At 37.1% G+C, this 13,807-nt stretch overlaps 1 protein-coding gene across 5 annotated transcripts in view; it reads right to left on the reverse strand.

Annotated features, from left to right (window-relative positions):
* Positions 1–952: 952 nt before the first annotated feature.
* The window catches only part of LOC123533219 (piwi-like protein 1), a 90,278-nt gene continuing 77,423 nt past the window's right edge, over positions 953–13,807 (reverse strand). For all 5 annotated transcript variants that reach the window (XM_053519610.1, XM_053519612.1, XM_053519614.1 and 2 more), the window contains 3 exons: positions 11,737–11,862; positions 10,641–10,788; positions 953–7,254 (listed from right to left, as the gene is read on the reverse strand). In XM_053519610.1, the coding sequence (XP_053375585.1) occupies positions 7,138–7,254; positions 10,641–10,788; positions 11,737–11,862 (391 nt within the window). In that variant the 3' untranslated portion in view covers positions 953–7,137. The remainder of the gene's footprint in view (positions 7,255–10,640; positions 10,789–11,736; positions 11,863–13,807) is intronic.

Consider the following 13,807-nt stretch of genomic DNA (forward strand, 5'->3'; position numbering starts at 1 on the left):
AGATCTTTCTATGCAATGACGCTTTAGTCAATATTCCAGAGTTTTTGCTGTTCTAGTTTGGCTATTACTGGATAGAACTAGCTGTTTACGGAGAAATTTCAGATTTATTTGCTAGCTTTGGTGCCAAATCGGAGAGCGTTGGTCTACGGATCGCAAGTTCGATCCCCGGGCGGGGCGTATGTTCTCCGTGACGATTTGATTTTTTTGTTGTTGGGTTTAATGTCGCACCAACACAATTTTAGGTGGCGACTTTCCAGCTTTCATGGGGGAGGAAGACCCCAGATGCCCCTCCGTGCATTATTCATCACGAGCGGGCACCTGGGTAGAACCACCGACCTTCCGTAAGCTAGCTTGATAGCTTCCTCACATGAAGAATTCAACACCCCGTGTGAGGCTCGAACCCACATCGATGAGGGGACGATTTGATAGAAGACATTGTGTCTCAAATCATTCGTCCTCCACCCCCGATAATTCATGTGGGGAAGTTGGCAGTTACTTGCGGAGAACATGTGTGTACTGGTACAGAATCCAGGAACACTGATTAGGTTAACTGCCAGCCGTTACATAACTGAACTACTGTTGAAAAACGGCGTTAAACCCAAAACAAAATATTATTACTTGTGAACATGTTGCAGCCCCCTGCTCACATCCCAGTTTTGCTTAACCATCATGCTGGATTATTAACGGGTTTCAACATAAACCCGTATCAAGACATAGCTTGGGAACTAACATAAAGGACATAATCTGCCAATCTTGAATCATATTCAAGAGGAAATGAAAAACACCTTTGTTAGTTGTTTTTTAATAATATTTAACTTACAAAGTAAAGCAAACTTATTCATTATTATCATTTTTATCTGCCAAATTTTCTATTCATTATTTCCATTGTCACAGTAACACTACCAAACATTTTACAAAACTATATGTCCTCATGTAAAATAAAAAGTAACAATTGAGTTTTTGGGTTGTTTTATTTAACTACTAGAATACATATATTTACACTAAAGTAAACTACTACAATACATGTATTTAAACTTAACTACTACAATATATAAGTAATGATGTGATGAAGTTAATGGTTAATAAACACAACACTTAACCTTTACCCAGCTGAATTTAAACACATGGGCCTAAGTCGCTTAACTTAGATCGACTTTGATCTAATTAGATCTTGCTTGTGACAAAGTATTCAAGTTAAAAAAAAATTAAATATATTAAAAAGAATCTTAAATAAAAAAAAGTGTTATGTTTTTAAAAGTATTTCTATTTTTAGCTCTAGCTGCTCCTAAAAGGGGCCAAATGCCCCGATTTGAATAAACTTGGGAGAGGACTATATAATTATGCTACATACCAAGTCTGATGAAGATCCATCAAGCAGTTCATGACAAGAAGTTGTTAAATAGGTATTTCTATTGTTTAGCTCAGCGGCCCCTTAAAGGGGCAAAGTGCCACCATTTGAACAAACTTGGGAGAGAGCCATATACCAAGTTTAATGAAGATCCATCAAGTGATGCATGGTAAGAAGCTGTTTAAAGGTATTTCTATTTTTAGCTCTAGCGGCCACTAAAAGTGGCCAAGTGCCCCCATTTGAACAATTTTAGGAGAGGACCATATAATGATGCTTCAGACCAAGTTTGATGAAAATCCATCAAGAGGTCATAAAAATCTTGTTTCAAGGTATTTCTATTTTCAGCCCTAACAGCCCCTAGAAGGGGCCAAGTGCCCCAATTTGAATAAACTGGGGAAAGGACCTTATAATGATGCTACAGACCAAGTTTGATGAAAATCCATCAAACCATTCATGTGAAGAAGTCGATTTAAGGTATTTCTATTTTTAGCCCTAGTGGCCCTCTAGGGGCCAAATACCCCCATCTACAGACCAAGTTTGATGAAGATCTATCAAGCGGTTCATGAGAAGTTATTTAAAGGTTTTTTTCTATTTTTAGCTCTAGCAGTCCCTAAAAGAGGGCCAAGTGCCCCCATTTGAACAAACTTGAAAGAGGACCAGAAGTTTCAGAGAAGAAGAGGTCTAAGTAAAAATGTGGACAACAGAGGACCCACGATGCATGACTGATGCCGAACCATCCACTCTACGCAAGTGCTGTCCGTAAGACAATTTGCTCCACTATTTGGTGATTTGACAGTTAAATGAATTTATGTCCAAACAGCTTCGATATTTGTCAAAAAAATTTAAGTATGAAAGCGGCATAATTTGGTCAAAACTACAAATCCTAGTTATGGGGATTATTACTGCACATGTAGATGATGATGATAAAGGTACATTTTAAGCTTCAAGTCATTATCTTATACTGTACTAAAGCTATATCAAGAAAACTAAGATTAAAACAAGAGGGCCATGAAGGCCCTGTATCGCTCACCTGACCTATTGACCTAAAGATCATCAAGATTAACATTCTGACCAAGCTTCATTAAGATATGTTCATAAATGTGGCCTCTAAAGTGTTAACCAGCTTTTCCTTTGATCTGACCCGGTGACCTAGTTTTTGACCCCACATGACCTATATTTGAACTCGACCTAAAGATCATCAAGATTAACATTCTGACTAAGTTTCATGAAGATAAAATCTTAATGTGGCCTCTAGAGTGTTAACACGCTTTTCCTTTGATTTGACCTAGTGACCTAGTTTTTGACCCTACCTGACCCAGATTTGAACTTGACCTATAGATCATCAAGATTAACATTCTGACCAAGTTTCATTAAGATATGGTCATAAATGTGGCCTCTACAGTGTAAACTAGCTTTTCCTTTGATTTGACCTGGTGACCTAGTTTTTGATCCTACAAAAGCCAGATTCAAACTGGACCTTGAAATCATCAAGATTAACATTCTGACCAAGTTTCATGAAGATACAGTCATAAATGTGGCCTCTACAGTGTTAACAAGCTTTTCCTTTGATCTGACCTGGTGACCTAGTTTTTGACCCCAACGTTCCAATATCGAACTCTTCCAAGACTTTATTGTGGGTAACATTCCATCCAAGTTACATCAAGATTGGGCCAAAATTGTGACCTCTAGTGTTCACAAGCTTTTCCTTTGAGTGTCAACAGTCAAATTGTTGACCATGGACGACGACGGACTCAGGGCGATCACAAAAGCTCACCTTGAGCACTTCGTGCACAGGTGAGCTAAAAAAAACTTAAGAATCAAAGGGGCATAATTTTGTCAAAAATACAATTAGTTATGGGGATAATGACCACACATGCAGATGATTATTATAAAAATAAAACATTTTGAATTTCAAGTCATTATCTTTTAAAGTACCAAATATATGCCTATAAATGAAGCTTTTGAAAAAATTTAACATGAAAGTATATCAAATTGGTGACCTTGACCATAGATATAATGGGTCCAGCCTCTGCAAAACTTTGTTTGTATGTTGGACAATGCTTATGTGAAGTTACATTAAGATATAAGCAATAGTAACAAAGAAACAACAGAAAAACAAAGGTTGCCGAAAAACTTTAACCTTGAAAATAACCGAAGTACAACACCTTGGTGACCTTGACCTTTGGTATAATGGGCCCAGTCCCTGCACAAACTTTGTTTGCATGCTGAAGAAGTTAATGTTAAGTTACAGTACATTATAAACAAAGGTTGCTTGATAACTTTTAACCAAGAAAGCTCACGCAGACGTAGGGATGAGCAGAATTACCCCCCTCTCCCCTCCCACCATTCTCCAAATAGGGAGCTGAAAATGAGGGTTTCTATTTATAAAATACAAAAAGTTATTTAAATCATGAAATAGTATTTCAAACAAGCACAGTTAGCAGTAATGTGTAATAATGTAAACAAATCATACGTATGATTCTGATGCACAACAATACTGATGCCCCAGAAATATAAGGTGGAAACAGTTACTTTCAACATGTTATGGCCTTTACATTTTTGGAACTGCACCGACAGGTTTGTAACCTAAATATGAAATCACAACTATGCAACTCTAGTTTCTAAAATAGGTTTTAAGTAACAGATAAACCTTTCATTGTGGACAATAATAAAAAGGTGGATATACAACTTCTTAGGAGCAATATGGTGAGAAATCTGTAGCACAAAATACACAGTTTTTTTTCAGTTTTCTCAAAACGACTCTTTTTCGCTTACCACCTTTTATTTTTGTGACTTCTGATATATAGATAGATATTTGAGCCGTGCCATGAGAAAACCAACATAGTGGGTTTGCGACCAGCATGGATCCAGACCAGCCTGCGCATCCGCGCAGTCTGGTCAGGATCCATGCTGTTCGCTATTAAAGCCTATTGGAATTGGAGAAACTGTTAGCGAACAGCATGGATCCTGACCAGACTGCGCGGATGCGCAGGCTGGTCTGGATCCATGCTGGTCGCAAAGCCACTATGTTGGTTTTCTCATGGCACGGCTCATTTATGAATAAAATTTTACATATAAGATTTGTGTAAACTTATTATATTAAGTAACAACAAACATAAATGATTTTAATTAGAACTAGAATTCTCTGCCCTTTTTAAAAGCAGACCTTGGCAACATTGCTAGACCTGAAGGACATCATACTCAACTACTTTTAAAATAAAGCTTTTGATAAGCTTTTGTTTTCATATCAATTTGGAAACTGCACAATTAAAGAATGATAAAAAAAACATGAATAATTAGTGTTCAATGAATTATCAATGAATTATGAATGAAAATGAGGAAAAAATACTTAATTGCAACAACAGGTTTTTAGCTCAAGGCAAAGATGATTCCGACTTCTGACCTCAAAATGAAAAGGAACTATCTGTTTTGGTATTTCTCTGCAGTATATATTCTTATATGTGTGACATCGTGTCTAACACTGACATTACGCCTGGCCAAGTTAGTGGCCAGTCAACTCCAGTGCAAGGTCCCTGGTTTTCATATTTCTGAACTCTTCTCATGCTAGAGCTAAACAGACGCTGGTCAGGGACAGGCACAGTTTTTTAGTTTCAGACTCTGACTCATCACTACCGTCACTGACATTTTTATTCAGTTGTTTTTCACAGGATATGGGATCAGACCGGTAGGGCACTCAGTCTTGCTGGTGTCTGAGCCAAGTCCGATGACTCGGACTGCTGCTTACTAACAGTAACTTTACTTGTACTTTGTTCAGAACGAGCAGCCTGTTAAAACAGGGTGTCAATTTAAAAAAAAAAAATTGTCCGTTTTCTTTAATTTCTTTACATAATATTTGGAATTGTGAGACATCGTAACGAATTAAAAATCCTTATCACTTTTCGACAATATCAAGATCGCCAGATACTTTGCATTATCATAAGCCGTGATCTCCCTTACCTATATATACTGAAGTGGAAGGGAAGTAATTCTTGCGTGGAGTTGCAATCAATTGTCTACATAACATTGCGCATATATATTTGTTCAGACTAAGGCCTTCGCCTTCTTTTCGCCGATATTCAAGAAATAAGATCAATATTCATTTTATTGTTTTTGGAAGTTTCGATTGAGAATTTTTGTATGAAAATTGGGGGGAAAAAAGATACTTTTTTCAACTGGGAATGTGACCGAATATCAGCTATAAAATCAGCCAAAAAAAAGAAATCCCTGTATTACTACATAAAAATCAACAATACAAAACAACCCTGCCAGCTTTCTAGCTAAGGTATGTACTGAAAATATATTACTTCATAAAAATCAACAATGAAAAACAACCCTTCCAGCTTTCCAGCTAAGGTTTATGTTGAAAACGTATAATCCATTCAATTCAACAATGAAAATCAACCCTGACAGCTTTCTAGCTAAGGTTTGTATTGAAAACATATTACTTCATAAAAATCAACAATGAAAAACAACCCTGCCAGCTTTCTAGCTAAGGTTTGTGTTAAAAAGAGTAACTATATGAAAATCAACAATGAACAAGAGGGTCATTGACCCTAAAGCCCTCACCTGTGTACAATGCGTCAAGTGTATTAGTATAAGTACAGAGTTAGGTTTCTTCTATGTAAGCCTATATTATATACATGTCACACACTTTTGAACCTAGGGCAATAATTTGAACAATTACGGTAGACATTACAAATCTGATATCCTAAATCTAGCCAATCTTGGTAGAGGACCACAAGGCAATGCTACATACCAAATATCAAAGGCCAATGTCTTGTGGTTTCAGACAAGAAGATTTTTTAAGTTTTTCCTACACAAGTCTATATAAACCATGTGGCCCCCCTGTGCAGGGCTATATTTGACCCTAGGGGGATAATTTGAAAAATCTTTGCAGAGGACCACTAGATGATGCTACGTAAAAATTAAGCCCTACGCCCTGTGGTTTAAGACAAGAAGACTTTCAAAGTTTTCCCCTTTATAAGTCTATGTAAACAATGTGACCCTAAGGGCAGGGCCATATTTGACCACAGGGGGATAATTTGAACACTCTTGGTAGAGGACCTCTAGACGATGCTACATACCAAATATCCAATTGGTTTAACACAAGAAAATTTTCAAAGTTTTCCTTATACAAGTCTATGCAGACCATGTGACCCCCATGGCGGGGCCATATTTGACCCTGGGAGGTTAATTTGAACAATCATGGTAGAGGACCACTAGATGATGCTAGATACCAAATACAAAATCCCTAGGACCTGTGGTTTTGGACAAGATTTTTAAAGTTTTTTCCATTCAGTTGCCATGGTAACAATAGTTCAGCATGGATTTCAATTATATGGGCAAATTTGAAAGGGGACCACCCAAGGATCATTCCTGTTAAATTTGGTATAAATCTGCCCAGTGGTTTTGAAAAAGAAATTTTTTTTAGAAATAGTTGATACACAATGGACATGAAGCAGTCACTAAAGCTTACCTTGAGCCTTTGGCTCAGGTGAGGTGATAAAAATTGTTCTAACTAGTCAATAGTAAATAATCTATGTACAGGCTTTGAACTCATAGTAACTATATAGCAAGTCCTAATCTCTTGTTCCCATTTTTGTGTCAATGGGTGTAAAACACAACCCCTCATCTTTGGATAGGAGGGTGGTAAGGGAATAAAAATTCTTCAAACTAGTCAACAATCTATGTACAGTATTTGAACTCAATGTAACTATATACAGTCATGTAATTAGTCATCATCTCTTGTTCCCACTTTTGTGTCGATGGGTGTAAAGCACAACCTCTGATTACAGGAAGAAGAGCCTGTCTGCCAGATCTTTAGCTGGCGGTCTGTGCAGACTCTCGCCTGTCAAGAATGCCAGTTTGTGGGCATACTGGCATGGTGCTGGTACACGAATAGTTCCCTGAAATAATATTGAAATCATGTAGATTTTACGATAAAATATTCTATTTATAACTATAAACTCCAGTGCAAATAATATCTAAAACTAGAGATGCTTTTGAGAAAAGCGCATGTCTCCCACAACTGCCCCTATGAAAAATGTTAGTTTCTCTAGATGTTTTAGACGAGTGGATCCAATTAGATGGTCTGGATGAGTGGATCCAATCAGTAATTCAAGGGCCATAAATCAAAAGTGCCTTGGCGGATGTGGCTAGTTATCGAACTTGGGTAAGGTCTTATGGCCAAACACATTTTGTTCAAGTTTGGTGAAGATCGGATGAGAAATGTTCGACTTAGAGAGCGGACAAGAGTAAACAGACGGATTTTTTCGGTAATTCAAGGGCCGTAACTCTAAAATGCCTGGACCGATTTGGCTAGTTATTGAACTTGGCCGAGGTCTCATGGTCAAACACATTTTGTTCAAGATTGGTGAAGATCGAATGAGAAATGTTTGATTAAGAGTGCGGACATGAGTAAACAAGAGGGCCATGATGGCCCTATATCGCTCACCTGTTATCATTGCACTTGAGGACAAGGTCCTCAGAAAAAATATCTAAGCCCAAAGGACAGGAACAACAAAGGGAATAAATTTAACCAAAAAGAAAAAAAAATCTTACAAGGTATAGATATGTTAAAATACACCTAAAACTTGGGAGGTACCATCCATGTTATGGAGATACAACAATTTTAATTTGAAATGAAGGGAGGTAATTTGACATAAAATCAGTCCATAGTTATATACCCTGATTGTCTCAGTCCAACTAATAACAATAATGAAATTTCAAATAAGTCCTGTAAGTACTAACTGATATAAATCCATTTTGATTCCAATCAGGGGAGGTAATCAGATATAAAATAACTCTGGAACCTACGATTGGATCTGATTTGTCATGGAATCCAAGATTTATTGTTGTTGAAGATATTCTGGAAGTTTGTATCAAATAAAACCATAAATGAAGTCTCTATATGGCTGCAAAAGCCAAAATAGCCAATTTTGGACTTTTAAGGGGCCATAACTCTGGAACCCATGACGGAATCTGGCCAATTGAAGAAAGGAACCAAGATCTTGTGGTGATACAAGTTGTGTGCAAGTTTGGTTAAAATCAAATCATAAATGAAGCTGCTATTGTGCAGACAAGGTCAAAATAGCTAATTTCGGCCCTTTCAGGGGCAATAACTCTGGAACCCATTATGGGATCTGGCCGGTTCAAGAAAGGAACCGAGATCTTATGGTGACACAAGTTTTGTGCAAGTTTGATTAAATTCAAATCATAAATGAAGCTGCTTTTGTGCAGACAAGGTCAAAATAGCTAATTCTGGCCCTTTCAGGGGCCATCACTCTGGTACCCATAATGGAATCTCACCAGTTCAAGAAAGGAACCGAGATCTTATGGTTATACAAGTTGTGTGCCAGTTTGGTTAAAATAAAATCATAAATGAAGCTGCTATTGTGCAGACAAGGTCAAAATAGCTAATTCTGGCCCTTTCAGGGGCCATAACTCTGGAACCCATTAAGGAATCTGGCCAGTTCAAGAAAGGAACCAAGATCTTATGGTGATACAAGTTGTGTGCCAGTTTGGTAAAAATCAAATCATAAATAAAGCTGCTATTGTGCAGACAAGGTCAAAATAGCTAATTTTGGCCCTTTCAGGGGCCATCACTCTGGTACCCATAATGGAATCTCGACGGTTCAAGAAAGGAACCGAGATCTTATGGTGATACAAGTTGTGTGCCAGTTTGGTTAAAATAAAATCATAAATGAAGCTGCTATTGTGCAGACAAGGTCAAAATAGCTAATTCTGGCCCTTTCAGGGGCCATAACTCTAGAACTCATAATGGGATCTGGCCAGTTCAAGAAAGGAACCGTGATCTTATGGTTATACAAGTTGTGTGCCAGTTTGGTTAAAATAAAATAATAAATGAAGCTGCTATTGTGCAGACAAGGTCAAAATAGCTAATTCTGGCCCTTTCAGGGGCCATAACTCTGGAACCCATTAAGGAATCTGGCCAGTTCAAGAAAGGAACCAAGATCTTATGGTGATACAAGTTGTGTGCCAGTTTGGTAAAAATCAAATCATAAATAAAGCTGCTATTGTGCAGACAAGGTCAAAATAGCTAATTTTGGCCCTTTCAGGGGCCATCACTCTGGTACCCATAATGGAATCTTGCCAGTTCAAGAAAGGAACCGAGATCTTATGGTGATACAAGTTGTGTGCCAGTTTGGTTAAAATAAAATCATAAATGAAGCTGCTATTGTGCAGACAAGGTCAAAATAGCTAATTTCGGCCCTTTCAGGGGCCATAACTCTGGAACCCATAATGGGATCTGGCCAGTTCAAGAAAGGAACCGTGATCTTATGGTGATACAAGTTGTGTGCAAGTTTGGTTAAAATAAAATCACAAATGAAACCACTATTGTGCAGACAAGAAATTGTTGACGCACGGACGTACGACGGACAAAGGGTGATCACAAAAGCTCACCTTGTCACTATGTGACAGGTGAGCTAAAAAGCCAATTTTTCGATAATTCAAGGGCCCTAATTCCAAAATGCCTGGAGCGATTTGGCTAGTTATCGAACTTGGCGGAGGTCTCATGGTCAAACACATTTTGTTTAAGTTTGGTGAAGATTGGATGAGAAATATTTGAATTAGAGTGCAGACAAGAGTAAAAAGACCAATTTTTGGTAATTCAAGGGCCATAACTCCAAGACACCTGGACCGATTTGGCTAGTTATCGAACTTGGCCGAGGTCTCATGGTCAAACACATTTTGTTCAAGTTTGGTGAAAATCGGATGAGAAATGTTCGACTTAGAGTGCGGACAAGCTTTTGACAGACACACACACACACACAGACTGGAGTAAATCAATATGTCTCCCACACCACTGTGTGGTGGGAGACATAATTAACACAAAATACCTGGATGTACTGGTTCAACAGAATTTGTTTTCTATCTTGTGGAATTCTGCACCACACAGGCACACTTTTGGATATGTGGCAAAATCCCAGCTAAGATTCCATAAGAACCTCTACAGGCAGACATTTGACTGGAACTGCCAACCATCTACCACCCAGCTGGATGGCTTCTTCACACAAAGACTCCAGCAGGGCTCAAATCCATCTAGATAAGGTGCAAGTGTTTCAAGCATAGCCACCTTAACCATTCAACCATTGAGGTCCAGTTTGAACAAGGTATCTTTTAAACATGACATACTAATATTTCTATCCTTTGTTACGAGGTCCATTTTAACAAGCCTCAGTCTCATCAGAAAAGGTTTAAAATATTACCCTACATGTTATAGCAGCCTGTCAATACAGATGTTCTCTAAAAACTAAATAAGTACACTTACAGGCCAGTTAAAGTAAACATGACAGAGTTTGTATGTCAGCTTCTGCAGGTTAGTGGGTGCCAACCTCAGCGTGTCGTGTACAACTAGGTAGTGAGTTGGAGAAACTGTTCCTTGTCGCACTGACTGGGAAACCAGGTAAAAATCTACCCTGAAAGTAGAAATATTAGTAAAGTTAAACTCCACCCACTGTCATGCTTCAGCAGTCACCTGAGAAACCAGGACATTGCATCAGTATGTAAGAGTCTAAATGACACAATTTGGTCTCTCATTCTAGTATTTAATATTTGATCAATTTATCTATACAATGTACATGTCAACCTATTTAAAGAGACTTAAAAATAGTGCTACCACATTAAATTTAAAATAACACAGAAGATATTAGAATCTATAAAATATATATAAGGAGCCTGTTCAGTTAGTTGAAAAAAAGTTCAAAATGGTTAACCAAAATAACTCACTCAGACTACATCATAGTTGTATTATTCAGAATAAAACCTCTGTTATGTTTAAATCATTTAAAACATGCTTCTGTTATATATTATTTCATAGGTATGCACACAATCACAAAATGTAATACTGTGCAATCATTTTTATTCGCATAGGACGAATTTCCGCGTATTTCGCGCTAGGACCGATACGTGAATTAAAGACCGCGCTATTATTATTTTTAAATTTATTTTTCATTTCTAAAATTGAAAATGCGCGAATTAAAGCCCGCGCAAAACAGTCCTTTTTCACATTTGCGCGAAATTTCATGCCAGCGAATTTAAATGATTTCACAGCATAAAATATGATGACAGGAAAAGTAAAATGCTAAAATTGCACCATCCATGAAAGTATTTCTGACATGAGACTTTTAATGAACAAACAAACTAAAAATGTTTTCTTGTTATAGTCAATATCTCAGTCATCTATACTGACCACTTTGTTCATAAAACATCCTCATAGAAAACTTGCCAAATATGAGGTTTGATTTCAATACCCATGTATTCCAAGCTTCAGGAATAGCAACATGGAGCACTGCCTAGTAAAGTAGCTAGAATTGTAGACCAAATACAAACAAATCACTATATAATACAAACAAATCAATATTTACCAGTCGGGTCTGGTGACTGTAGTATCAACAACCGTTCCTGGTGGTGGGTTAGCATAACTTCTGCCTGTCTTGGTAAAGAATCTGGTACTGATTCTCTTCTGTACAACCACCACACATAGAGCTGGCCTTGAAACATAATCCAAGTATATACATGTCATTTATAATACAATATGGAGCAGAATGTACATGAAAATTATTACAGCGACAAAAAAATTGTCAAAGTAGTTAGAGAGACTTACTGCTACATGGTTCATACAGGACTTGGCAAAAAAAATTCAAGGACTTTTAAAGGACTTTTTATCAATTTTCAAGGACTATTTTAATCGCTTTAAGTCTTAAATTACAAAACCATTTAGGCTCTTCATAAGGCATTATGATAGAAGAAAAGTTACAGAACAGTTTTATTTTCCATAAGCTACAATAGCATATCTTAACCTTTATGAGATCTTCAATGGGATTACCTTTTATGAGCTATATTTGCCTGTATACATACTTAGTACATGTTTCTTAAAAGTCTTTCAAGCTCTCAAGACTAGTTTTCAATTTGTCCTCTAGGGACAACACTTCTTGTTTTCGTGTGTGATTTCAACGCACTTTCTCCCATAGTTCCGACGTCAATGAGTTTATCACATACACTTATGCTTGTCTGACTTAAACTCCTTTAACCACGATGAATAATCATCCTGTGTAAGCCATTTATTGGCGAAACTACATTTATTTTTTGGGCCACTCGTTGTTGTTGATAAGTCACGCTACAATGACCTTGCGCATAATATTTTAACGTTGTGAAAATCGCTATTCCGTATCAACCTTCCGTACCGAAACGGTGTTCAACTAGCGTTCCCTCCGTGGGTGTGCATGTATTTTCATTTTTCACCGTTTTTTCGCTCGTTTTGACTTATTATTTATTTTTTGTATTTTTCCCCTACAATACGATTGCACCCCGGTTTTTAGCAAAATTTAAGGACTTTTCTACCTTTTTTTTCAAAATTCAAGTACTTTTTCAGGGGATTTTTGGAAGAAAAAAAATCAAGGACTTTTCAAGGACTTAGGATCAAATTCAAGGACTTTCAAGGACCTGTGCAAACCATGTGCTAGTACAGGAATATACCATAGTTCAATTATTAGTTTTGAAAGCATGAAAAAATCTGTAAAGTATAAAGAACAACCTGCTTTAGTTTTTGCGTTTAACGTTACACTGACACAATTATTGGTCACATGGGGAATTTCTACCAAATGAAAGTACAATGAACAATAAAATTAATGGACATATTACAAGCCCCTTAAGTGTTTACAAAATAAGTTCTGCATAGAAATGTATGCATATTAAAGGACAGTGATATCATCTTACAAAATGCTTGATGGAAGAAGAAAAATCCAATAAAACAAAGTTTATGGCTGCCCATTATAATTTCATTTCTGTTTCTTTAACACATAACTGATATGCCACTTAAGGTGGTTTAATACAAGCTGAGTATTTAGAGTCATTTCTTGATAATCTTTTGCAGCAACAACTCTTCATAAAATAATGTCATAATCAGCATAAAAGAGCAATCATTTTACTATTGCTAGGATCAAATGGTAACTCTCTTAAAATGCAACAAAATAAATTTATTTTCAAGACCAGGCTAACAAGAATGGAAACAAGAGCACCTCCTACGGCTGCCATTGCTTGTCTGTAAGTGCTGAACAATATGTGTAAAGTTTCAAAGCTGCAGCTCTAATAGTTTTTGAGAAAAGATGGACCTAAACAAACAAGAGGGCCATGACGGCCCTGTATCGCGCACCTGACCAACTGACCTAAAGATCATCAGATTAACATTCTGACCAAGTTTCATTAAGATATGGTCAGAAATGTGGCCTCTGAAGTGTTAACAAGTTTTTCCTTTGATTCGACCTGGTGACCTAGTTTTTGATCCCACATGACCCAGATTCACACTTGACTTAAAGTTCATCAAGATCAACATTCTGACTAAGTTTTATGAAGATACAGTCATAAATGTGACCTCTAGAGTGTTAACAAGCTTTTCCTTTGATTTGACCTAGTGACCTAGTTTTCAATCCCAAATGA

Source organism: Mercenaria mercenaria, chromosome 12, assembly GCF_021730395.1.
Source record: "Mercenaria mercenaria strain notata chromosome 12, MADL_Memer_1, whole genome shotgun sequence".
Classification (NCBI taxonomy): domain Eukaryota; kingdom Metazoa; phylum Mollusca; class Bivalvia; order Venerida; family Veneridae; genus Mercenaria; species Mercenaria mercenaria.